This window comes from Cornus florida, unplaced genomic scaffold, assembly GCF_030987335.1.
Source record: "Cornus florida cultivar Cherokee Brave unplaced genomic scaffold, ASM3098733v1 CherokeeBrave_3.0.0_Hap2_Chr01, whole genome shotgun sequence".
Lineage (NCBI taxonomy): Eukaryota > Viridiplantae > Streptophyta > Magnoliopsida > Cornales > Cornaceae > Cornus > Cornus florida.
Genome location: NW_026775571.1, coordinates 29133966 through 29160650, shown reverse-complemented (window position 1 = coordinate 29160650; position 26685 = coordinate 29133966). Strand labels below are relative to the sequence as shown.

General features: G+C 40.3%; 1 protein-coding gene across 2 annotated transcripts; it reads left to right on the top strand.

The window, feature by feature from the left end:
- Positions 1-489: 489 nt before the first annotated feature.
- LOC132294095 (eukaryotic translation initiation factor 2 subunit alpha homolog) lies at positions 490-26685 on the top strand. 2 transcript variants are annotated; one of them, XM_059791832.1, is made up of 7 exons: positions 490-1028; positions 12735-12791; positions 12883-12969; positions 13050-13196; positions 13319-13392; positions 26011-26109; positions 26339-26478. In XM_059791832.1, the coding sequence occupies exons 1-6, from the start codon at positions 645-647 to the stop codon at positions 26063-26065; spliced, it is 804 nt and encodes a 267-aa protein (XP_059647815.1). In that variant the 5' UTR covers positions 490-644; the 3' UTR covers positions 26066-26109; positions 26339-26478. The 2 variants fall into 2 exon arrangements, with proteins under 2 accessions (XP_059647815.1, XP_059647808.1); XM_059791825.1 differs by having other exon boundaries at positions 494-1028; positions 13319-13423; positions 26339-26685.

Genomic DNA, 26685 nt, shown 5'->3' with positions numbered 1-26685 from the left:
ATGTTATTATGAAATAAGGAATATTGTATTAATGAATTGAATGGAGTTCTTGTCATTTCCTTTAAAAGAAGAAAAAAAAAAGGTAAATATAGTATAATTGATAAAAAGTGGACTGATCCACTGATTTCCCTCACGCTCACTGATATGGCACAATGGTTTACTCGCTGGACTTTGGAGTTTATTAAGCCCAAGGTTTGGGGTTCGAGTCCAACTGAGTGTTCTTTGTGGTTAGTCTCCGCTACTCCTGCAGTGACTTATTCGATCCGGGTGAGGAGGTGCCCTTCCGAATCAACGGGAATTAATCGGGTTGTTGAGGGGCCCTAAGGGTTCATGCCATCACGAACACCTCAGGTTAACCTAAAAAAAAAAAAAAAATTATATAATTTTCATCCCTTTAATTTTCATCCAATAAAAAACAGAGGCTTAAGTGACAAAATTGCCCATACTTATGTCTAATCAAACTCCTTTCCTTTCTTAATCACTCTTCCATCTGTCTCCAACCTTGTCATCTTCTCATTTTCCCACAAAATCCTCCCTCCAGCTCTCTCCCTTCACTCTTCCCTCTCATCGCCTTCATATTTCAAAACCTCCCGTCACCCCCCAAAGGAAAAAAAAGAAAAACCCTAGAACCACAGTAGTTGGCTATGGCGACGAAGGCACCCAATTTAGAGTGTCGAATGTACGAAGCTAAGCTCCCGGAGGTGGACACGCCGGTGATGATTCGGGTCAACAACATCGGCGACGTGTGCACGTATGTCTCTCTCCTTGAATACAACAACATCGAGGGAATGATCCTCTTATCGGATCTCTCTCGGCGGCGGGTACGGAGCGTCGGAAGCTTGATCAAGGTTGGTCGAATCGAGCCAGCAATGGTTCTTCGGGTCAATCCGGAAAAAGGGTACATCGATCTCAGCAAGAGGAGGCTCTCGGAAGGGGATATTCAGGCGTGTGAGGAAAGGTATAGTAAAAGCAAGCTAGTTCACTCGATCATGCAACACGTCGCTCAGACTGCAAACGTCGATCTTGAGGTACTTTGGGGTTTGTCTGCTCATGATATGCGTTCCCTTTAAGCTATGTTTGTTTTAGTGGAATATGCGACCATTTTCCCGGTAAAGACTTAATTATATAAATATATGGAGAAATGATATTTGCACTGCACAGAAAGGTAGTGACACAATTGTTTCTCAAATATACGATAGAATATTTGATCAAATTGTTTCTAAAAGACACAACTGTGATAGAATATTTGATGCCAAATCGCCAGTCGTTACCGTGCTGCAGCATAGTTTGAACTATAGTAACAATAGTGCCTCAAACCCTAGCAATACAAGATTATATGGTTGGCTGTACTACCAAACATAAATTCAATTGAAAATAGAAAAGTTGCTTAAAGTAATTACAAAATTGCTAAAAGGGCAGCAATTGCCCGAAAATCTGGTCTGTGTTTTCCTTCCCCTATTTCTTTCCTATTTCGGGTGCTCCCAATATTTATAGGAAATCTTCACCTAGTTCCATAGCTGCATCACTCTCCCCGAAGTTGTTGAAATCATCTTTAGAAGAATGAGTTGTATGGAATTAAATGATTTACTATTTCTTTTGAATACTAAAAGGCAAGAAATTTGATTAATGATTCAGGGACATAGTGCAAAGAACATTACCAACTATGGAACAGATAGAACAGATCTACAGCGATATTATTTTGAATATACACTAGGATCTTTAGCTAGAATAACTTCGCCAATTTACTCCTAAGAGCCCACCTGCTAAATGGTGTGTATACACACCAGTAGCCTCTCAATGCACAGACACAGAGACAACCAAGAAATTACGAGTTGCTGACTACCATTCCTGAATATCTTCAACAATAGCTTTCACCATCACTGGAGACACAACTTGATCATTCACTTATTTTTTTTTTTTTTTGATAAGTAAAAATAACATAAAAAAGGCGTTCAAAAGGGAAACGCGTCCCAATTACAAAAGTGGAACCGGGACTAAGGCCCCAAAGAATCCAAGAAAGTAATTAAATCGTCAGAAGAAGAACAAAAGCTCCCATTCACATAATTGAAAAGAGAACGAAGAATGTAAAGTTTGACCATTGCCGTAGGCGACTCTTTCCCTTCGAACATTCTGCTATTGATCATTCACTTATTTGATTACCACCTCCGCATCTCCCTCAAAAATAACCTTATCAAATTCCCTTTCCAAGACAGTAAGCTTTGACTTTCGCAGAACCATGGCTTCATCTGTGGTAGGGTCTATAGCCAATGTAAAAAAGAATTTGGCTCCGTGGATAACAGTTCCCATATCATCTCGAATCACCATACGACCTCCAACTTCTCGAGAAGGGGCATGAAAAGGTGCATTAACCTGAAAAAAATATATTGGGGGAGGTCTCCAACCCAACCTACTACATTGAGAATCAGAGAAAGAAACCCATTGAACTGATTGAGATGGAGATGTCAAGGAGGCTTCAACAAACTCCCAAAACTGAAGTTCAGCATTGTACGCTATAACTTTTGCATTCCACCAATGCTTCTGAAAGACCCATTCATTTCTAGCTTTCCATAACGGCCAGCACATGGATGCAGTCATATCTTTCAAAATTCAACTATTTGTGTTATTATCCCATTGATCCATCCGTGTCCTCAACCACCTGTCCCATTGACCATTGGCCACGCTTAGATCCCCAATTCTCAGTGAGGAGATTTTCCATACTTGCACTGCTCTGGAACACCTCAAGTGATTGGCTTAAATAACATCCGATGTGTGAATAAGTGAATCAATCATTAATCTTTTTAATCACCTTGCATAGACCAATCATTCTGACCGCTAAACACATATCAATAAGCAAAGAAGATCATCTACTCAATGCATCAGCTACATGATTGATTGTACTAGCTTAAAAGTGAATTGTTGCAAGTTACTCATTTTATGTTGGCTATTGAGGTACCCAGTACTTTATTATCTGAATGCAATATGAATTCCTTATAAGTACGGTAGTGTCACCAATGTCGGAAGTATTGGACAATGGCAAAAACTTTACATCATAGGTTGTAGCTTTCCATCACTAACTCTCTTAGTGAAGTATGCAATAGGTCTTCCTTGTTGACTAAGAACTACACCAACGCCAATACCTAAAGCATTGCAATCTACCTCAAATACCTCTTCAAAATTACGTGGAGCAAGAATCGGTGCTTTTGTTAATTTCTTATTCATTATTTGAAACTTTTTCCGCCTCTTGGGTGTAGTCAAAATGACCTTATTCATGCAATCAGTAGGTGGAGTTCAAATAGTGGTATAATTAGGAATAAATTGCCTATAAAAAGTTGCTAAACAGTGAAAGCTTTGCATGTCACGCATTATGTGTAAGCCACTTAAGAATTGGCTTCATCTTGTCCACAACCATCATGATACCCGTAGAAGAGACTACATGACCCAAAAGTACCAATCTGTGTGCTACAAAACTTCACTTCTTCAAGTGAGCATATAAACATTCTCTCTTTGATATATCAAATTGAACGGAGATGTGTTAAGCAGTCTTCAGTGTTGCAACTATACACCTAAATATCAGCAAAATAGATAACTACACACCTGTAGTAAGTTGGCTTCTCTGCACTTGAGTTATCATCACAGTGGTTTTTTTTTTGGGTGGGCGTAACAAGAATAGAAGTCGTAAAAGGACTGTTCTAGGGATTATGTACTCTATAAATAAGGTCTTCCTGTGATTGTAATAAACGACTTGTTGACCTTTCCTATAGTGATTTTTGGACGTAGCTGCTGTGAAGGTAATATAGTGTACCACTTGTATTATATTTTATTTGAAATTCCTTGAATTGTATCAGTTGGTAGTTTAGGATAGGATTTTGACTATTGATAATTTGAGGAAGAGGTGTCACATTGTAGTAAAATTGGTGTTGCATTTGCGAAAGGGATGAGGAGTCAGTGAACTATCTCCTTTTGAATGTCAAGTGGCTAGGGATTATGGGCCTTGTTTTTCACTTTTCTTTGTGTTCATTAGTTACACTGGATTTCACAAAGGGCATGCTTGAAGCAAACAGGATGCACCTTCCACAAGGGGTTTGATTCACCCAAGCAGTAAGAGGAATAGCATGTCCTTTGATGGACAGGAAGTTCGTATTGAAGTGTTAAAACACTCCATTTTGAGTTCTTGGTTTTTTTTCAGTAAAAAACAGGTATTGTAATTCTGTTGACGACTTTGTAGATTCTGTGGATAGTTTGAGAGTATAGTAGGTCTTTTGTTGGCCTCTTGTGAAGTTCTTCTTAGGCATGCACCCTTTTGAGTGCTTTTTAGTGATATTTTACTTATAAAAAAATTAATAATGCCCAATACCTTGTAAAACAAGATTATATAGCGGTTTTCTACTCAATCTCAGTCATGATTGGCTGTATTACCAAATATAAATTCAAAATAAATTAGAAATGTTGCTAAAAATAATAATAAAATGCTAGAAATCAGAATTATTGCTGAAAATCAGCAATTGTCCAAAAATCTGGGTCATCTTGTCCTTTTTCTACTTCTATCCTTTTTCAGGTGTTCCTGATGTCATAGGAAATCTTGCGCTGGCTCCACGAGTACATATTACTGAAAATCACAAATTGCCCACAAAACTGGTTCATCAATATTTCTCTGGGACTGTGTGTGTGTGTCTATATATATATAGTATTGTAATTTTATAATAGTCTCCGGATGCAAGACATGATTGGTGTATTAGAGTAAGTTAGGGAATTATATTATATATATAGATGTATGCATCTAGGAAGTGTTATAAAAATTTTAAGTTAGCATTGAGCGTATAACACAAAGTAGAAAAAATATTAAATATAGAACAAAGTATGAAAAGGGTGAAAATAGATTGTTGTGTAGGACATGATTGGCATTATTGAACAATTTATAGGATGAAAATGTTAAAATAAATATATCAATACCACTATTATCATCATAAGAAATGGCCTTAAGAATGTAAGACATGATAATTATTCTGAAAGAGGTGCGGAGTTGCAAATATTATGTAATTGTATATGATTGCAATGCTGTAGATAACAAAATAGGATTCGTGTAGCTAATCCAAATTATTTATAAAGTAACTATAACAATCCCAAAATTTTGGGACATGGCTTTATTTGAGTTGAATGGTATAATAGCCTTGGGGCAAAGAGGTAAAACAACATTGCACAGGGAAATGGAGACCAAGATCCTGTTTTTATTTTTTTAGTATATGCATATAAATGTGTGTATATTTAGGATAGTACTTACCTTCTCACCAGTGAGGAGGTACTCTCTCCTGGCCACTGATGTGGTCTAATCCTTCACTGGCACATCATCTTTAGTTAGTTATATATATAAAGTACATATCACATCCATAATCAGGAAAAAATGGGTCAACTTTATTCCCATTTATTTTTATTCTTTTATTGACAACTAAAGATGATGTGTCGGAGTAGAAGGTTGCACTGCTTATGTGGTCAGGAGAGAGAGAGTCCCTCCTCACTGGTGATTAGGTAAGTATTGTCCATATATTTATATGCATATGTATACACACACACAATTGTTATAAATGACTAAAGGCATTATAAAATTCTTCAAGGTTCAAGTGTATTTATCCTAAAAAAACGTATCCAAAATGGGCTAATAATAAATAAAATAATTCTTACTTATCAAAAAAATAAAATAAAATAAAGGACTAGTAAAAAAAATTAAAAAACCCAAAAAGGTATTAATTTGTCTATTTCAACTGTAATTATCGTCAACATTACCTCAAGTAATCAATAATCATTAACTAAATGAAATTAAATAGAAGAGACTATATTCAAATAATTGATGGTTATGAAACTTTTTCAAATATCCATGTTTCTTGAAATTTTATTTTGGGTTTAAAAAGATAAAACGATCAGTTTCCTTAAACATGCATAAACATGATTCAAATCACTAAAAATGAATCTAAATTAAAAATCTAATCCTGAAAATCTAAGAGTTGTAATCTAGGGTCAAAGATGAGTAATAATATATGTTGAAAGACAAAATCATAACAAACCCTCCTAGATTATGAAAGTGAAATTCTAATAGGCAAGATTTGACACCTAAAGATTCCTTAAGGTACTCAGCCCCAAGGAAATCTGAAGGTTATGTCACAAAACTCTTCAACTCCATCTCTGGTTTATGTAGTGTGTGGAAAAGAAAGAAGCAAAGTAATAATAACAATAATAATAATGTTAATTATAACCCCCCTTGTTTGACAAATTACACTAACCTCCCCCGAGCTTTGTGACTTGTAAACATTTGCCACCCAACATTAATGGCTGTTACCAACTCTCTCTAGGTTTTCTGTCTCCACAAACCCACTCTCACGAAGCTCTCTCTCCATGAAGCCTTCACTCTTTTTCTATTTCGAAAAATCATGTAACCTAAAACTCACGATTCTCAGGTAAGCATGAACGTGGTTTGAAATTCATTTACACGAGTCTCTCTCTCTAAAATACAATGAAAATTTCCTTGAATTTCCCTCCTACCACAATCAGCTTCTCAAATTTCCTTAGAAAAACATACGAGAACAAAACTAATATTTTTGAATTCTCACTCTTTTCTGTTCTTCTCTCTAGATTTTCAAATACTGAGATATCACCGTTTTTCTACTCTTCTTGCAAAACCCATAAAGTGAGTACAATTACATTTCAAAATTTTCAACAACACACACGCACACGCACACATGCACATATTATTTTTAAAAAAATCACCAATCAATTTCCAGTCATTGTATGGTAAGAACATAAAACCTTTCAACATTTTCGAAGCTGTAATTACCATGTGAATAAAAAAAATATCGGAAATTAAACATTCAAAATACACACCCACACACACACACACACACATTGATATATGATATATTTCACACACAGAAATATTCTCTGTAGGAATACATATACAAATCCTCAGAGGCTTGATTTAGGCAAAACCCTAAATGAAACCCTAAAACAGATATATGATGATAAGATATTGGTTAATGAGAATTGGGGTTAGACTTTGATCATGGTAGGTGAAGGTGATTTTGGCTTTAGTGAGGTTTTTGTCTTTTCAAAATCCATCTTTTTTTGCAATAAAATATAACAAATATAATGAGGTTAGAAACGCAAATTCACTAGAACTGTTAACGGCATCCATCCGGCCCACAACTTTGACTAGGGAGGTCAGTGTAATTTATCAAACAAAGAGGGAGGTCTGAGTAAGTTGGCTGAACCTCAGGGGAGGTCAGTGTAATTTTCCCTTATAATAAACTTGACTCCAATGGAGAATCTTTTTAGGATATGTTCCTTCTTGCACTATATAATTGGTTTTGGCTGCTACTTTGGTTTGGTTTTATAATTTGAATATTGAGTAGCTTAGTTTTGATTTGATTCAAGTTGATATGATGTTCCTGTTAAGTTTAGGACTGTATCCGAGGCTCTGATGTATGAGTTAGTGCAAGGCCCAATCTAGACCTAACCAAATACGAACTGTAACTGAATTTCAAATTTCTATTATCACAATTAACTAAAATTTAATTATCAATCAATAAGCATGTAAATATTAAGTAGATTACAGAATTATACAGCATTAACATGCACAAATATGAACACCAATTTTAATGCGGAAAACTCCAACGGGCAAAAACTATTGGGACCTAATCCAGATAGATAAAATCCATTATGAGAAAGAGACCACAACTAAGTTACCAGTTTCTCAAACCTTAGAAATCCTAGTTACCTCTTGGCACAAAACGATGACAAACTCCGCACTGGAGTCTCTAGGTCGTCGGCTACGTCAACAAATCCGCTCCTGATGTGATTTGCTTCTCCACGAACACTTTGATCTACTCAACTAGTCATTCAGGTCGGTTGTTTTTCATGCGGAACTTATTGCAGTGTTGAAATCCTTGAAGCTCTAGGAAATTATATGTTTCAACACTCGTGAACATTCACCATTTATATGCATTGAAATCCTTGAAGCTGTAGGAACTATATGTTTCAACACGCATGAACACTCACCATCTATATGCATAAATGATGAATGAGAGAAAAAGTCTAGCAATTAGATTGCTAGGATGCAAAATACGCTCTCTAAGTCTCTATGGTTGTTACAGGTTTGCAGTTTAGGTTTAAAAGAGTTCAATTCAGATTTGGAAAATTGAGCATCCCAAAAGCTACACAAAGGCCAAAAGCTCAAAAGGGATCCTAAGGACCCAAAGAACCCAAAAATTCAACAAAATCCTCACCATCTCATGGATATCCTGATGGCAGGAGGCCAGTCCACGTGGTCGAGTGGATGGGATTCTCCAACGTTGTCACGGTTGGAAAGATTTTTGATTTCGGGAGATTTGGAAGAGAAATTCCCGGATGTTTCTCAGATGGCTTTGGCCTGTGCTATTTCGGACCACATACCTATCCTCCTTGATTGTGGAGGAGTGAGGAGAGGGAGAGCGCCCTTCTGGTTTGAAAATATGTGACTCTGGTTTGATGACTTCAAAGATAGGATTCAATTGTGGTGGACGGAGTGTGAGGTTAGGGGCAGTTCGAGCTTTGTGTCTTTTTACAAGCAGCTTCTTGAGGAGATTGCCAGTTGGAGGCCTCTTCTTGATGGGCTTGAGTTTGCGGTAATCTCAGAAGGTGATAGAGACTAGCTTGAAATGCCGTTTGCGAAGGTAGAGGTGTTGGTGGCTTTGAGGAGTTGTGATGGGGATAAAGCTCCTGGGCCAGATAGGTTTACTTTAGCTTTCTTTCAACAGAATTGGGAGGTGGTGAAGGCTGAGGTGATGGGGGCAATCAATTTTTTTTTTTCCTGCATGGCTCCTTTGAGAAGAGTCTCAATGCTTCCTTCATTACTCTTGTCCCCAAAAAGAGCGGAGCATGTGAGGCGAAAGACTTTAGACCCATTAGTCTTGTTAGGGCAGTGTATTAAGATTATTGCGATAGTCTTTGCCATTCGGTTGAGGAGAGTTCTCGATGGGGTGATCTCGGACTCCCAGAATGCTTTTGTTGGATTCTGGATTCAGTTTTGATTGCTAGTGAATGCATTGAGGCTAGGGCGAGAAGTGGTATCCCGGGGGTTGTGTGCAAACTGGATATCGAAAAGGCCTATGATAATGTTTGTTAGGATTTTTTTGTTGTATTTGATGGAGAGAATGGGTTTTGGGTAGAAGTGGAGGGCGTGGATTCTTTTCTGTATTTCAACTGCTCCGTTCTTTATTTTAGTGAATGGATCCCCTGCTGATTTCTTTGCTAGTTCTCGTGGTTTGAGGCAGGGGGGCCCTCTTTGCCCTTTCTCGTTTATCATTGTCATGGAGGCTTTTAGCTCGCTGATGGGGAGGGCGGAAGAGCTTGGGTTCAGTCAGGGATTCTTAATGGGAAGAGTTCCAAATCAGTTAGTCATCGCCTGCCTGCTCTTTGCAAATGACACTATTGTCTTTTGTGATGCTAGCCTCCTTCAGTTAAGGTATTTATGGTGTGTGTTAGCCTGCTTTCAAGTTGTTTCCGGGTTGAAGATTAACATTGGGAAAAGTGAGATTGTCCCAGTCGGTGAGGTGGAGGAGGTTCAAGACTTGGCTGATTGTCTGGGGTGCGGTGTTGGCTTTCTCCCGATCTCCTACTTAGGACTCCCTTTGGGAGTCTCGTCAAGGAGAGTTGCTGTGTTGGATCCGATTGTTGAGAGGAGGCTTGCAGGTTGGAAAAAGCAATATTTGTCCAAAGGGGAGAGGGTTACTCTTATGAAATGCAAGCTCTCAAATCTCCTGATCTATTTTATGTCGCTCTTTCTGTTGCCTAAGTCAGTTGTTCGAAGACTCGACGATATTCAGAGGAAGTTTTTGTGGGGCTGGTTAGGAGATGAGTTCGAGTACCACTTGATTAACTGGGAGAGAGTGTGTTCCCCTATTAATAAGGGGGGTTTGGATATGCGAAGGTTGGATGTGTTTAATAAGGCGTTGTTGGGCAAGTGGTTGTGAAGGTTTGGAGGAGAGAGGACCAAGCTTTGGAGGCGAGTTATCGCTTGTCATTATGGAGAGGGAGATGGAGGGTGCCACTCAAAGGAGGCTAGAACCCCAGGAATGGGCTTCTGGAAGCTAATCCATAGAGGGTGGGATGAATTCTCCAAACGTATTCGGTTCAAGGTTAGAAGCGGAAGTTATGTCAGGTTTTGGGAAGACAGATGGTGTGGGGATTTGGCTTTAGCCTTCAAATTCCCACGTCTTTACCGGATTGCTGTGTTTAGAGATGCTGTGGTTGCTGACTATTATTGTCTCGATAATGGGAGGGTGACTTAGGATGTGCAGTTTCACCGACAGTTCCATAATTGGGAACTTTTGGAGGTTTTAGACTTCCTAACCTTCATTTATAGCTAGGTGGTGGTCGGGGTGGGTAAGGATGCGATGCTGTGTGTGGGTACCTAAAGCGGGGTTTTCGAGGTGAAGTCCTTCTACAATTGTATGTTGGAGCGTTCGGGCCCCATTTTTTCTTGGAAGGCCATTTGGGGGTCAAAAGCTCCACTGAAGGTTGCTTTCTCTTCTCATGGACCGCTGCTCTGGGAAGCATCCTAACTATTGATAACCTTAGAAAAAGAAGTCATATTGTGGTTAACAGGTGTTGTTTGTGCAAGACAATGGGTGAATCTGTCACCATTGTCTTATTCATTGTTTGGTGGCTAGGGATGTTTGGTCTATGCTTTTGGTTGCATTTGGTCTTCCATGGGTGCTTTCAGAATCCACGATAGACTTGTTAGAGACTTGGAAAGGGTGTACAGTGGAGAGCCGAGTCAGAGATGCTTGGAGGGCCACTCCCCTTTGTATTTGGTGGGGTCTATGGCGCGAGAGAAATAAGGGATTTTTTGAGGGAGTGGAGTCTCCCATTTGGGCTATTAAATACAATATTCTTACTTCTTTATTCTTTTGGGTAAATGGGCGGGACTGTAATTCAATGGATTCTCTTTTGGATTTTGTGGATAGCTTAAAGCTATAGTGTCGTCTTGGACGGATGTTGTCTTCTTTGTTAGCGCTCCCCTTTTGAGCTCCTTTTATAAAATCTTATATATATAAAAAAAAAAATCTCCCCGTAACCCAACAAAAAAGAGAGCTAATAGTAAGAGATTTTAAAGCTCGAATAGAAGACTCCTCTCCATCAAAGGATCTTCTATTCCGCTCCTTCCATAAACACCACCAAATGCATAGGGGCGCCACCCTCCAAAAATCACGAGCATGGGATCCCACGAGGCACCCTCTCCAAGCATCAATCAAGCCTCTCGAAGACCAAGGCATGACCCACTGAACTCCAAACAAGCCAAAAAGAAGACTCCAACAATCGAAAGCCACGGGAGAATGCAAAAGGAGATGGTCAATTGACTCTCCATCCATCTTACACATGCAACACCAATTGACACTGACTTGTCTTCTCCTTCTCAGATTATCAAGCGTTGGAATCTTGCGCCCCACACTGCAGTTCAAACGAAAGAGGCCACCGCAAGAGGATTGTTTTAATAGGATTTGACTTTCCAAAGATACTTTATGCATTAAAAAAGATGTCGAACATGCAATTTAAAAACTCAAACATGGTTAATAATATGAAAGAATGCATATGAACCTAAATTGGTGAGTGCACAATATGGAGAATTGAATTTACCTTTTTGCCCTTGTTGAAACTTTGAATTCTCCAGTTTGCCGTTGGACAGAGGAAACTCAACTTACCTAGCTTTTAAAACATAAAAAGAACTAAAAAAAAATTACAGAATCCATTCTGTATGCAATTGCATCTACCACCTGGTTTGTGAGAAAATTCTATTGGAATCAATTTCTTCATTTACATATTTTCTTTAAAAAAAAACTCCAAACAAGCCAAAAAAAAGACTCCAACAATCGAAAGTCACGGGACAATGCAAAAGGAGATGGTCTACTGACTCTCCATCCATCTTACACATGCAACGCCAATTGACACTGACTTGTCTTCTCCTTCTCAGATTATCAAGCATCAGAATCTTGCCCCACACTGCAGTTCAAATGAAAAAGGTCACCGCAAGAGGATTGTTTTAATAGGATTTGACTTTCCAAAGATACTTTATGCATTAAAAATGACGTTGAACATGCAATTTAAAAACTCAAACATGGTTAATAATATGAAAGAATGCATATGAACCTAAATTGGTGAGTGCACAATATGGAGAGTTAAGTTTACCTCTTTGCCCTTGTTGAAACTTTGAATTCTCCAGTTTGCCGTTGGACAGAGCAAACTCAACTTACCTAGCTTTTAAAACATAAAAAGAACTAAAATAAAAATTACAGAATCCATTCTGTATGCAATTTGCCAACCAAAGTCTTGTTGACCTCACATTCTGAACAGTCCTTAATTGCATCTACCACCTGGTTTGTGAGAAAATTCTGTTGGAATCAATTTCTTCATTTACATATTTTCTTAAAAAAAAAAAAAAATCCATGCCTTTTCATGCGTTGAGTTGAATTTTGTGTGCGTTTGAGAAATTAGATGAATTCTTCTATTGCTAACTCAAAAGTGAAAACGAGGATGTTTTCTTATTCATAGTTTCCTTGTTGCATTATGAAATCCTTTAAAATTTTGGTGCTTGTTGCCATATTACTTCCAAATATTGTATGCATAGTCAAAAGATTTGCTGATAGTACAACTGATCTAGTGGTCTTTATTCTTCATGTGGGCTGCTTCTAAAAGCAAGTTATCCATGGCAGGATCTGTATATCCATGTCGGCTGGCCTTTATACCGAAAATATAGTCATGCTTTTGAGGTGAGATTGTTCACAACTATTTGAAGGCTTTACTTTCTCCTCAAGTGTCTAGTAAAGATCTAAACTTTTGTGTTTTTTCCCCTCTGGGTAGGCATTCAAGTTGATTGTTAATGATCCTGATTCCATTCTTAATTCCCTCACTCGTGAGCTTAAAGAAATTGGTCCTGGTGGAAAGGAGGTAAACTTTGTTTATATGAGATTTTAGAGCCACTTCTTCACATTGGTTAAAATGGCTTTTTCGGTGTCCATATTCTATAGGTGACTAAGGTGGTTCCTGCTATCTCTGAGGAAGTTAAAGATGTTTTAGTGAAAGACATTCGGAGACGAATGACCCCACAACCTTTGAATATTCGGGCTGAGATTGAGATGAAATGTTTCCAGTTTGATGGTGTTCTTCACATCAAGGTCTTCTTCTTGCCCTTTATTTCTATATATTCTTGATTATTAAAACAGTGATAATATTGTGGAAAGTATTCTTAGTTCAAAGTGCTTATCAGTTTTGAATTTGCATTCATCTGGCTATGCAGGAAGCCATGCGTAAAGCTGAAGCTGCTGGCACTAAGGAATGTCCAGTGAGGATTAAACTGGTTGCTCCTCCATTGTACGTTCTTCATGCTCAGACTCTTGACAAGGTTACTGCAAATCCTCACTAAACGTCTTTTATTACAGAACTTGTTGCCTGTATTACAAATGTGTTTCTGCAATTATTAACTACTCCCTCCGTCCCATTTTAAAATTGTGAGTCACATTTCCCGAAGGCGACATTTAAAATGGGACGGAGGTAGTATTTTATATATACCATTATATATAGTTGTTCTCTGTTCCAAGGCTTGTGCACTCGGAGGAGCAATTCTTTTCAATTTTGTTGGCCACTTGCTTTTGAAGAAGTTTAACTTCATCTTGTCAGCAACTGTTTGTTTTCTATATTCTACCCTGGATGATAATTTATTTAAGGCATGGATGAATATTGCTGCTTAGACATATCGTACACATCTCATGTTGTTTCTATTTGTTAGAGGCAAATTGAGTTTATTGCCGTTTTAAATTGCTATTATAGGGTTTTAGGTCATTAAATGTTTTGGGCTCTTACCACCAAGGGTTATAGCCAAGTGGTATCTCCTCTACCTCCCAAAGTAAAAAGGTTTAGGGTTCAAGTTCCATAGTGAAAAATAGGTGCGCCCCCCCACCCCAACAAAAAAAAAAATGGGGAAAAAAAGAAATATTGATTTAGGTCTATTTCTGGGCTGCTCAATAGATGCTGATGCTGTGATCTCATAAAGTCTTGTGACTCCCGCCCCCTTCAGTGTAATGAAGACCATTGTGTATTTTCCAGGATTTAATTTTCTTATCTGCTGTGTTGTTTTCATTTAGTGATAAAGCAAGATAAAACTTGGGGGGTTCTTAAATCTTGAAACATGGATTTCCTTGTTTCTACTGTCAGCCTCATTAGAACAAGAAAAAGTGATGGTGTAATCCCATAAATGCTCTTTTGACATGACGAAAATACCCCTTGACATCATGTATACATTTTTTCATTTTTCTACCCGTCCCCCTCTTCTCAACTCTCTTTTACAGCTCACAACAAGAGCTCTCTTTCTGTAGATAGGTCCAAAAACTAGACTTTACTAACTAAAGAAGCGAGAAAAGCCCGCTTCGTATCCCTCTTTATGATATGGAAGCCCGTTCCAGTGTACTGTGTTATTTTATAGTTCCAAATCAGTTTAATGGATGTTGTCTTATGGTTCCAAATCAGTTTTCCTGAACTCTTTCTATTGTGAATTTTGAGCATAGATTCTGTTGGTGAATTTTGTCACTCTCAACTTCAATGGCTCCATCACTGTTCACTATCCACTATGCAATAAGCCTTGCTTTAGGTTTAGTTTCTCTCTGTACAGTACCAAACTCTATGAAAATTTGACACCCTAACTTAAGTAATTTTTTTTTTTTGACCCACTAATAACATCAAAACTCAGCGAGGTCTTCACCACCTCTGGGAGCTTCTCTGCAACCCACTTCGCCTCCTTCGCGCCGTCATCGGCAGTGAACTCCACTATTCCCCCTCCCCTACCGCCACTCTGCCCTCTCCGGCGTCACTGGTGGTTTCTTTGCGGGCACCATTGTTTCTCTGCCGGTGGGGAATGGAAGCTAGACACAATTCTTCTGCTGTTGGGATCATCGAATAATATTAAATTGATTGCGCTTGGTGTCGGAGTTAGGATTGGAGCTTGATTGCGGTGGGCATTTTTGTGATTCGGTATAAGAGGACAAAGAGACGCCATGTCTCTGTCCCAAAGGTGAGAAATTTAAAGCTGTGTTTATGGGTATAAAATGTTGTGAAGCTTTGAGTACATCAGTACAGTGAGGTTGTGAGAAAGAGATAAAGGGTGTAGTGAGGTTTTTGGCATTTAAGTCCTTTTCTTTTTCCGTCAAACGAAATGTAACAGATAGTTATTATTTGAACACTTATGAAACTTTTGGGGAGTTTTAGGAACAACATGGGGGTTTACGCACTATATCGATAGTATAGGGGTGTTTTCTGCACTTTACCCTACAGTAAAACTTGTTCCGAATATCATATTAGTAAACGCAATATAATCTGAAAGGTAGTAGGTGGCTGTAAGCATATAAAAACATTATCACAGTTGTACATTACATTCTAGCATCCATTATCCAAAAAATATTAACCTACTTCAACAATTGTTCATTTTGCCACAATAAGTACCAACGAATAACAAAACAAAGTACAGTCAAGAAGCAGAATACAGCACACCCACATGAAGCACACATCATGAGATGATCCATACGCCTTTTGGCTCTGATATGCCTCACGTTTGCTTCTCCATGGTTTGTAAACATGGTTATGCTGCATTTGATCAACTTAGAAAAATGATTCTAGATGGTTCTACAAAGTGAAGATTCTCTTTGGGGAATGGGGTGTCTTTAGATTCTCTGTTCTTAGCACTTTATTTTCTTGGATCTCAAATTGTAAATATTTTTTGTATATTGTAGATAGCTTGAGGCTATAGTTTCTTTTATTTGTGCAGTTGTTCTGGGCCGCTTCCCCTGTTTGGGGACTCTTCATTACAATCTTACTTATTGATAAATAAATAAATTATTATTATCATTATCATAAAATTTATAGGGAAAACTACACATAGGTAGAGTTAGGAGTCTTAAATAACAAAATGGTCTATTTTAAAAGTTCATATTTCGATTTGATTGAATTAAATAAAATAATTACAAATGCATCAAGAATTATTGTTAAGGCCCAAAATACCCAACAAACTCTTATTCTAAAATACCAAAAAGATTGCTAGTAAATTTACTCACTAAACAAGGTACCATATTATTATTGTACAATTTGTTCTCGTGTGATGTATTTGATCCGATTTGTTACTGTTTCTGGTAATATATATATATATATATATATATATGTTTGGTATGTGTTTGTGTATCCATATAATGGAAATTCATGGGTTCATTCACGTGACTTGAATTGCTTGTGTGTTTTTGTTGATATATTACAGTACACAAATATTGAGTATTGCATAAATGAAGATACTTAATTTTGGGTATGATAGGTCTGTTTGTTTATAGTGTAAAATATGATTTGTAGGTGCTCTATTTGAAAAAGTGAATTGACGAACAAGCTTTGGGAGATTTAATTCTCTTTAAATTGAAAATTGTTCTGGTTTGAAGGAGTTTTGCATTTTCCAGTTACATGCCCGTGTATGAATGGGTAAATTGTTTTATTAGGATTTCGTTTATTTATGTGTTTGTAGATATAAATTAGGAAAACCATGAAGACCCCCACATTGGAGAACCAACTCTTGGAGGGTGTTTAAGTGAATTCTGATTTTGTTTTCCACTGGCAAGAATTCTCTACTGGATTGAATGAAGAGAAAATTATTGGATGGTATTTTGGACCTTAACAATAATTCTTGATGCACTTGTTATTATTATTATTTTATTCAACCAAAATTAAAAACCGAACTTTTAAAATAGACTGTTTTGCTATTTAAGACTCCTATACTGGATTGAATGAATTCTCTACTGGATTGAATGAAGAGAAAATTATTGGAGGGTATTTTGGACCTTAACAATAATTCTTGATGCATTTGTAATTATTATTATTTTATTCAACCAAATTGAAAAATAAACTTTTAAAATAGACTGTTTTGTTATTTAAGACTCCTCACTCTACCTATGTGTAGTTTTCCCAAATTTATATTCACTTTTGTTACCTTCCAATCTGGGCACTCATTGAATTATCAACCATAATTTTATTCAGTCTTTGCCAATTCACCAAATAAAACTTGAATTCATCAACCATGACATTGCAACATCAGAAGATATTTAATAACAAGTTCTCCGTCAAGGTAATCTCTAAAAAAATAGATTAGAGAATATTTAATGGTACTTCCTCACCTTCCAAAGTGATGATCAGGTACAAGTCTTAGAGGGAATCTTGTATAGGTTTCAAGTTCTCTTAATTCAAACCCCATCGGAGAAAGCTTGTTGTGGTAGAGATGCGGTTGAAGTCTACTACTCCGACCAGTCACCGGAGTCATAAACTCCGGTGAAATTCTCTGCTTCTTTTTGATTTCGCGTTTTTCTTTCTCTGATTGGGTTTGTTGTTTGTGGTTCTTGTGGATTTCTCGGCTTGGGTGTGTGTCATGCATTCGTTCTTGGTGGTTGGTAGGTTGCCACGTTTGTTCCAAGGTGGTTCTGCGAGATCTGCAAATCTGTATAGAGGGCCCTTGATTTTCTTGGATGACGACTCGGTTGGACGGAGAAGAGATGATATCCGGTCATGTTTGGTGGGAAAGCTTGATAAGGAAGTGGGTGATGGGGCTCAAATCGCTGCTTGGGCATCGCGATTTTGGAAAGTCTCCTTTGGTGTGGGGGTTTCACCTTTGCCAGACTCTCTTCTTCTCTTTCGGCTTCCCTCTCTGGCAGAGGCATCTCGGGTGCTAAAAGAGGGTCGACGGGAATGGGGGAAGGCAACTCTACGTTTGGATGCTTGGAGTTTCAGGGTGGGGTGTTCGGAGGTGTTGAAAGAGAAGGGGCTGAAGAAAGTGACGATTTATGGTCTTCCTCTTCACCTCTGGAGCCATGCTTTGTTCGTGACGGTCGGAGATTTGTGTGGTGGGTTTATTTGGGTGGATGCAAACGAAGCCATTGATGCCGAGAGAGTCCGTATCACAGTGTCGGACGGTAAGGTCTGTCCTCCGTTCGTGTTCATTCATGATGATCGGTTTTGTTGTAAGGTGGTATTTGGGAGGAGAAACATCCTGAGCTTGTTCCAACAACGAATAGTTTGGAAGGGGGGGATGGGTCGCACCTGCTAAAGGAGAAAGAATGGCTGCGGTGGGAATCTTCGGGGAAGAAGGGGATGGCAGAGTTTCAAAAATGGAAGGAGTGGAGGGATGTGTTGTGGATCCGTAATACGGAGTGCTTTAGAAGGCTTTTCTCTCAGAATCGGCGGGATGGTCATTCTTCCTTGACGGATTGTCGCCGGCAAGCAGGTCTCCGACCGAATCAGTGGGGTGGAGGTCTCACCGGAAGAGGCCGCTAGTCTTTCTTGCAGAGATGGGATCATAATAGGCACCGCTATGGCTTCCACGTGCAGCAAGCGCGTTGGTGGGGGGGGGGGGGGGGGGGGGGGTGGGGGGACCTCAACAATACACGTGGTTGGCGCTTAGCACATGGCCATTATAAGTGGAATACAGCTGTACCCATGTTAAATTCAAATGCTGCTCCAAACTCCTGTTCAAACGCATGGGCTAGGAAGGCTCCGAAGCCTATCCGAGATGATGGGCCTGTTTCTGGGCTGGGGAATGGGGCTTTGATGCTTAGAGATGTGTCTCCTTCTGGTGGGCCGAGTGAGGGGCCTTTGGGTTGTGGGCCGGTTTCTCAACTTTCTAATGATGCTTCTGTTGGTGGGACTTCTGGGTTGAAGAGTGGGTTGGGTTCAGACCCTTCTTGCTATGGGATTGGTTTGAGCAATAGGTTTGGGCCTCTTTCCTCAGTGGACGGAAGAACCTCTCATCCCTCTGGCTTTCTCAGTGCTAGTTTCAGGGATGATTGGTGAGGGAAGCCTGTGCAACGTCATCGTCTGTCCAAGAGGAAAGTTCTCCTTCCTGCTCTTGTAAAAGATGGACACGAAAGGATAAGCAGAAATGGGTCTCGCCTTTATAGTCGGGTCCTGAGCCGGGTAAGTCCACTGGTTTTTCTGGGTCTTCTACTTTCCATCCATTCTCTTCTTCCTCTTCTACTTCTGTTGGGGGTTTGAAGAGGTCGTTGATGTTGGAGAAGGGTGGGATGGCCAATGTTTCCATTTCTTTGGTCCCGGTTGGTGAAGGTGACTCGGTGATTGAGTCAGAGGAGGGGCATGGTGATGGGTTCTTGAAACGGCTGGGTCTCGCTCGGCCTCCTGAGGTTTTTGGTAAGGGCGTTACGGTGTGTATGGGACGGGATATGAGGGTGAAGATTGACGATGCTTCTGCCACTGTTCTGTTGAAGGAGATTCGGGATCTTTTTGCTTTAAAAGTTGTTCAGTGTGGGGAGGAACCTGAAACACAGATGACTGATTGCTCCCCTTAATGATTGGGAGGGAGTTGATTGTTCTGTACTTGATGGGGTTTAGATCTGGTTCAGTAGGAAAATCTTGAACAGGTAGTGGACTTGGCTATCCCTTTGGCTGTTGTTCGTCTGGAGGGGGAATACGGCGGGAGGCCCTTCTGATGCTAAAGGAGTGAATGTTTTGGAGGAGGAGTGGGTGAGGGAGAAGGGGATGGATGTGGGCTCTTCGTTGGGAGTGTCTTTCAAGGGTAGGGAGGAGGAGGCGATGAGGTTGTTGCATGAAGTTCTCAATTTTCAACTCAGGGAAAGGGTGGGAGGTAGGGGAAGAAGGCAGGAAGGGGTGGGAGAGATGATGTTGCAGAGTCCCACTGATTTTATCACATATGAAAGGGGGAATAGGGGTCCTGGGAGAGAGATAGTGGAAGGAGGGGAGGGTTTGCTCATTCAGTTGTTTCCCTATGAAGCTACAAATTCTTTCATGGAATGCCCGGGGTCTCAATGACTTGGTCAGGAGAAAAGTGGTGAGGTCGGTTATTCGTAAAGGGGGTGGTCATGTGGTGTGTTTGCAAGAAACCAAGATCGCCTCGATGTCGGATAGGATTGTGCGTAGTCTTTGGGGTGGGAGATTTGTGGAATGGATTGCTTTGGATGCTTCTGGCTCTTTGGGTGGCATCCTGATCATGTGGGATAACAGATGGGTGTCGAAGGTGGATTCTCATGTTGGGAGTTTCTCTGTTTCATGCGTGCTTTCTTTGGTGGAGGATGGCGTTCCTTGGGTTTTTTCTGGTGTTTACTGGCCTACAGAGGACAGTGTGCGTCATTTGTTTTGGGAGGAGCTGGGGGAGGTTCGAAGATGATGGATGTTTCCTTGGTGTGTTGGAGGGGATTTTAATGTTGTTCATTCTCCTTTTGAGAGGTCGACGAGGGGTAGGTGGACTTCAGATATGGAGTCCTTTTCGAAGTTCATTGATGAGTTTAGGCTGATTGATCTGCCTTTGGAGGGTGGGCCTTTTACTTGGTCTAGTGGCTGTTCTCCCCCTACTCTCTCTCGGCTTGACAGGTTCCTTGTGTCCGGGGAGTGGGAGGAGATGTTTTCTGATGTTGTGCAGGCTACTTTGGCTCGTCCTATCTCTGATCATGTTCTGTTGATGTTGGATTGTGGTGGGTTGCGGAGAAGGCGTTCTCCTTTTAGATTTGAAAATATGTGGCTACGGGCTGAGGGTTTTTTGGATAGGGTCCGAGTCGTCCGACTCTGGTGGGAGGGGTTTGGGGTGTTTGGCACCCTAAGTCATTCGCTTGCAGGCAAATTGTGTCTCTTGAAGGAAAGTATTAAGATTTGGAACAAAGGGGTCTTCGGGAATCTTGAGTGGAGGAAAAATAGGGTTTTTGCTGAGATTGTTGATATTGATAGGATGGAGGGTCAAGGGGATCTGGTAGACCACTTGAAAGTTAGGAGGGTGGAGTTTAAGGCTGAGTTTGCGGAGATTGCGATCATGGAGGAGATCTCTTGGAGACAAAAGTCTAAAGCTTTATGGCTTACGGAGGGGGACAGTAACACGAAATTTTATCATAGATTGGCCAATGCTCATAAAAGGGGAAACCATATTGGGAGGATTTGGGTGGAGGGGGAGCTTTTTTGTGAAGAGGAGGAGGTCTGCAAAGGCATTTCAGAGTTCTATGAGAAGTTGTTCACCGAGTCTATTGGGTGGAGACCTTTGCTTGAAGGGTTTCAATTTGCCTCTCTCTCTAGTGAGGAGTGCTCGGATCTGAAGGAGCCTTTTTCTGAAGAGGAAGTTCTGATTGCTTTGAAGAGCTGTAATGGGGACAAATCCCTAGGTCCAGATGGTTTTACCATGAGATTCCTTCTGGAGTGTTAGGAGGTGGTTAGAGGGGAGTTGATAGGTTCTTTTCATGCTCAGGGCTCTTTTGAGAAGAGTTTGAATGCCACTTTCATTGTTCTTATTCCGAAGAAGAAGAAGGAGGGGGAGGGGGGACATTAGGGATTTTTGCCCTATTAGTTTGGTGGGGTGTTTCTACAAGTTGATTGTCAAAGTCCTTGCTTCAAGGTTAAAGAAAGTCCTGGATGGCGTCATTTCTGATTCTCAGAATGCTTTTGTGGGAGGACATCAAATTTTGGACTCAATTCTTATTGCTAGTGAGTGTGTGGATTCCCGCTTGCGTAGTGAGGTCCTGGCAGTCCTGTGCAAGCTTGACTTGGAGAAGGCGTACGACCATGTGAGTTGGAGTTTCCTTCTTTTACCTGATGGAGAGGATGGGGTTTGGTGTTCGGTGGAGGAGATGGATTCTTTTTTGTATTTCCAGTGCTCGCTTTTCGATTTTTGTGAATGGAGCTCCTACGGGTTTTTTCTCTAGCTCGAGGGGCTTGTGACAGGGGGATCCGCTCTCCCCTTTCTTCTTCCTGTTTGTGATGGAAGTCTGAGCAGATTGATGAGCAGGGCTGTTGAGTTGGGGTTTTTGAGAGGATTTAGGGTGGGCAGGGATGCTGCACCCCAGTTGGAGGTCTCCCATTTGATGTTTGCCGATGACACTTTAGTTCTTTGTGATGCGAACGTGTCCCAGCTTAGATATCTGGGGTGTTCTGATCTGGTTCCAAGTTGTCTCTGGCCTTAGGGTGACTGTTGGAAAGAGCGTTTTGGTGCTGGTGGGAGAGGTCCCTGAGATTGAGTCTTTTGCTGATATTTTTGGTTGTCGTACTGGCTCTTTTCCCATCTCTTACTTAGGGCTGCCCCTGGGGGCTCCTTCGAGATGTGTGGGGGTTTGGGACCCTATAGTGGATAGGTTTGAGAGGAGGTTGGTGGGTTGGAAGAAACAGTATCTTTCCAAGGGAGGCCGGGTCACTCTGATTAAAAGCACCCTTTCTTGCCTTCCTACTTATTTTCTCTCTCTGTTTCAGATTCCCTCTTCAGTTGCGGAGAGGATTGAGAGATTGCAGCGTAACTTTCTGTGGGGGCGGGGGAAGAGGTGAAGAGTTCAAGTTTCATCTGGTTCGTTGGGATCAAGTTTGCAGGCCACTTCGGTTTGGAGGTTTGGGTCTTAGAAGACTGGTGCCTTTTAATATGGCTCTCCTTGGGAAATGGTTGTGGAGGTTTGGAATGGAGAGGCAATGGCTTTGGAGGAGGGTCATTGCGAGTCGTTTTGGGGAGTCTAGAGGAGGGTGGAGTTCTCTGGAGGTGCGTGGTTCTCGGGGTGTGGGGGTTTGGAAGGTCATTTGAAAGGGATGGGATGACTTTGCCAAACACGTTCGTTTTCGAATCAAGGATGGCAGGAGGATCAGTTTTTGGGAGGATGTTTGGTATGGGGATTCTCCTCTGGCTCTCACTTTTCCTCAATTTTTCAGGATTGCTACGGATAGGCAGGCCATGGTGGTCAACTGTTATCATCTTGATAGTGGGAGATTGGTTTGGGATGTTCAATTCAGGCGATTGTTTCAGGACTGGGAGATTGAGGAGGTCATTCGCTTTTTGGAGTTGTTGTATCGCCAAAGGATTGTGGTTGGGGATTTTGATAGTTGGACCTGGGCTGCCAACTCTCAAGGGCGTTTTGAGGTTAGGTCCTTCTTCAGATGTCTCACGGTGAACCTAGAGTTCACTTCCCTTGGAAGGCTGTTTGGCGCTCTAAGGCTTCTCTCAAGGTGGACTTCTTTGCTTAGACCTCTGTTTTGAGAAGGATCTTAACCCAGGATAACTTGAGAAGGAGAAATCAGGTGGTGGTCAATCGTGGCTATATGTGCCTTCGGGATGAGGAAACTGTGGATCACCTTCTCTTCCATTGCACCACGGCCAGAGACTGCTGGGATTTGATGTTTGGCTTGTTTGGGTTTCTTTGGGTTATGCCTGGATCCGTTAGAGGGTTGATTGAGGCTTGGAGAGGGTGCCTTGTGGGGGCTTACATTCAGGATGCTTGGAGGGCTCTATGCCTCTTTGTGTGTGGTGGTGTATTTGGCTTGAGAAGAATAGGAGATATTTTGATGGGAAGGAGATGTTGATTTCTACTCTCAAATTCTCTATTCTTTCCACTCTTTTTTGTTAGGTTTCAGGGAGAGATCATAGATCTTTAGATGAAATTGTCGATTTTGTGGCCTCTTTGAAGGCTTAGAGGTCCTTTGTGGCCTTGTATTTCTCTTTTGGGATTCGCTCCCCTTTTGAGTGCTTTTATAAAATTTTACTTATAAAAAAAAAATAATGAAAAATATCAAAGCCCCACCCCAACTGAAACATGTGTTTGGAAAACTCATTCTACCCCTTCCGAATGAGGTTACAAACTCCCAACCCAACTGAAGATCTCACCTCCTTAGAGGTCCACCCTCCTCTATCCTCTACCCCTTACACATAGTAACTCTTCTCCACAACCTGGACCTCTCCATTCGAAATCTCCAAAACCACTTGCCCAACAAAGCCTGTTCAATAAGCCAACCTCATAAGACGCAACCCCTCTCGGTGAATGAAACTTGAATTCATCCCTCTTTCTGTCCCACATAAAATTCCTTTGCAACTTCTCAAATTCCTCGCAACAGACATCAACATGTGAAATAAAAACAAAAAATATGTTGGAAGGCTGGACAAAGTGCTCTTCAAAGGGTAATTTGGCCCCCCTTTCGATAGATATTGTTTCTTCCAACCAGCAAGTCTCCTCTCATACTACTCCACAACTAGATCCCAAATGAAAGTCCTCGTTAAAGGAGCCCCCAGAGGCAACCCCAAGTAAGAAATCGGGAAGGACCCAACACAACACAACCAAGAATATCGGCCAAAAGGCTCAGTCTGCCCAATCTCCCCCATGGGCATGATTTCACTCTTCCCTATATTGATTTTCATCCCTAATATGGCTTGAAAGCACACCAACATGTACCTCAAACACCTCAACTGCTCCTCCGCCGCAACACAGAACACAATAGTATCGTCTACATAGAGAAGGTAAGTTATCTTCATCTGGTTCAGCAACTCCCTGCCCACTTCTTCTTGTAGTTATCTTCATCATTTAAGCACTTTTAAGGCATAGTTTGCTGTCTTGGCTGTTTTGGAGTGTCTTAGTTTGCTGTCATACTAATCATCAACCTTGTCTATGGCAAGTAATTCCAAAGGACTCCAATCAAAATCTCCCAGGGAATCTTGGCTAGATTCTTTTCAACATGACCTAGAGGCAACTAGGCAAATTCTTGCTGAAATTAACTCACTTGTATGATTATTGAGAGTTAATGCACATGTACAAAGCCAAATTTGAAAGAATAGGAGACAGAGTAGGTGGTTTAAGTTGAGTGTAGCGTGAGAGAGTGAATTCGCAAATGTTGTTCCAACTAAAGGGCGTGGGTTTTTATTTTGGATGATTGGGCCTGTAAACAAAAATTGGGACCAGGATGTGTATATGTGTGTCTCTATTTTGACAAGTTAAATTTGGACCATGGTTTTAAGGTCAATGTGGGTGAATTTGAGGGTTCCCTAAAATCTGATAAGTTCCTTGATTTGGTGCATAAGTTCAAAGTTTTTCTAGGGGAAAGATACTCGATAATATAAGAAAGTCTAGTTTGTTGTTATGAAACTCAAACCCTCTTTCTTCTTTGGTGGGAACAAGCTCAAGGTAATAAGGTTGGCAAGGGCAAGGAAAAGTTAAGGTAATGAGATCACATGAAAGAGAAACATTAGAAATTCCTCCCATTTCAAGAAGTTGTACAACCCGTGATGAAACAATAAATCATTGGATTAGTACATAAAAGTTTTACATGCTCCAAGCCCGAAATGATTATAGAAAGATGAGCAAAGCATAGAGTTTTCTCCATGATTTAGCATGGATGGATGATGCAGTGATATCAAGAGAAGGCTGTGCACTTGAATTAGAAAGTCAGGTGTGAACAATATACTTCGTTTTCTTTACATTTTTCTCCGGGGAAAAAAAGTCCGGTTTCAACAATCTGGAGTTCAAATATGTCTCAGGGTATAACTGAGTTCTATAGAACTGTAAATGCAATTATATTATTAATAGAAGACCTCTGATAAGACTAATGGCCATGCCCCAATATGATTCTGGCTATGTGGATTATTGGGAGGGTTTGCTGGAAGTAGACATAATCTAAGAGATTTGTGAGTCATGGTTCCCCGAACATGACACTTATTTTGGGATAGGGAGAGTATTTTGTACAAACCAGCCCCTTTCATACTCATCAAACCCATAGACTAATGCTTGTCAATGTTAATCATTATGATGGCAATATTCCCTGTTTTTAGTAAGAGATAACAAAAATTTATTTGCTACCTATCGTCACCTTGCAAGTCCCATGTCAGAAATGTTTTCAAAGATATATCGTTGCGGTCAAAACTGTCAGGAACAAAGGTTAACATTATTATTAGGGTGCATCGACTAGACAACCTAAACATGTTGGAGGAACTAGTTTTATCTTCGTTTCTGTATGTCACTTTATATTAAGATTTATTCATGCTAAAGACTCTTGGAAGTGCTGCTATGATCTTTTGCCAGCTCCATGCAGAGGGCAACGATCTTTTCAATTGTCGATCTTGTAGGTTTTCTTTAAAACTGCAAAAGGAAGTTGCGAAATATCTAATGAAATCTTGTTATTTGATTGCCACTAATAAAATTAAGTTTCGACTTTTCAATTGGGCAGGAACAAGGGATATCAATTCTTAATAAAGCAGTTGCAGCCTGCACCACAGAAATAGAGCACCACAAAGGGAAACTAACTGTAAAGGAGGCACCAAGAGCGGTATGCATCAACTGTCTTTAGTTTATTTCAACTTGATTTTGCCTTTTGTCCACAGATCTCTCTCTCTCTCTCTCTCTCTCTCTCTCTCTCTGTTCCAACAGTGGAGAATTCTATGTTTTTGTTTAGAAGTTCCATGAATTTCCTTTTAAGATTCCTTTTACTCAATTCCTTTCTTATCATATTGTTTGGCTTTCTTTATATTTTGTGTCTAACATGGCACTTGAATTAGGTGAGTGAACGGGAGGATAAACGACTTGCTGAACACATGGCTAAGCTATACCGTGAGAACACAGAGGTTAGTGGCGATGAAGAAAGTGAAGAGGACGATACGGGGTTGGGAGATGTTGATGTAGAGAGCCGGAGTTCTCAAATGACAGAATAAAAATGTGGCGGCATGGTCAATGACTTCAAAATTTCTCTTTTTGTTTTTTGTAACATGTTTTTGTTTTTGTCCAACCTGTCATATTGTAACATTTTCTTTGTCATCTGAACTGCCATATAAAAACAATACAGTATCCAACTCATCGAAACAGTGCTAAACATTTTGTAGTTATATGTTGAGAATGCAGTTTTTCA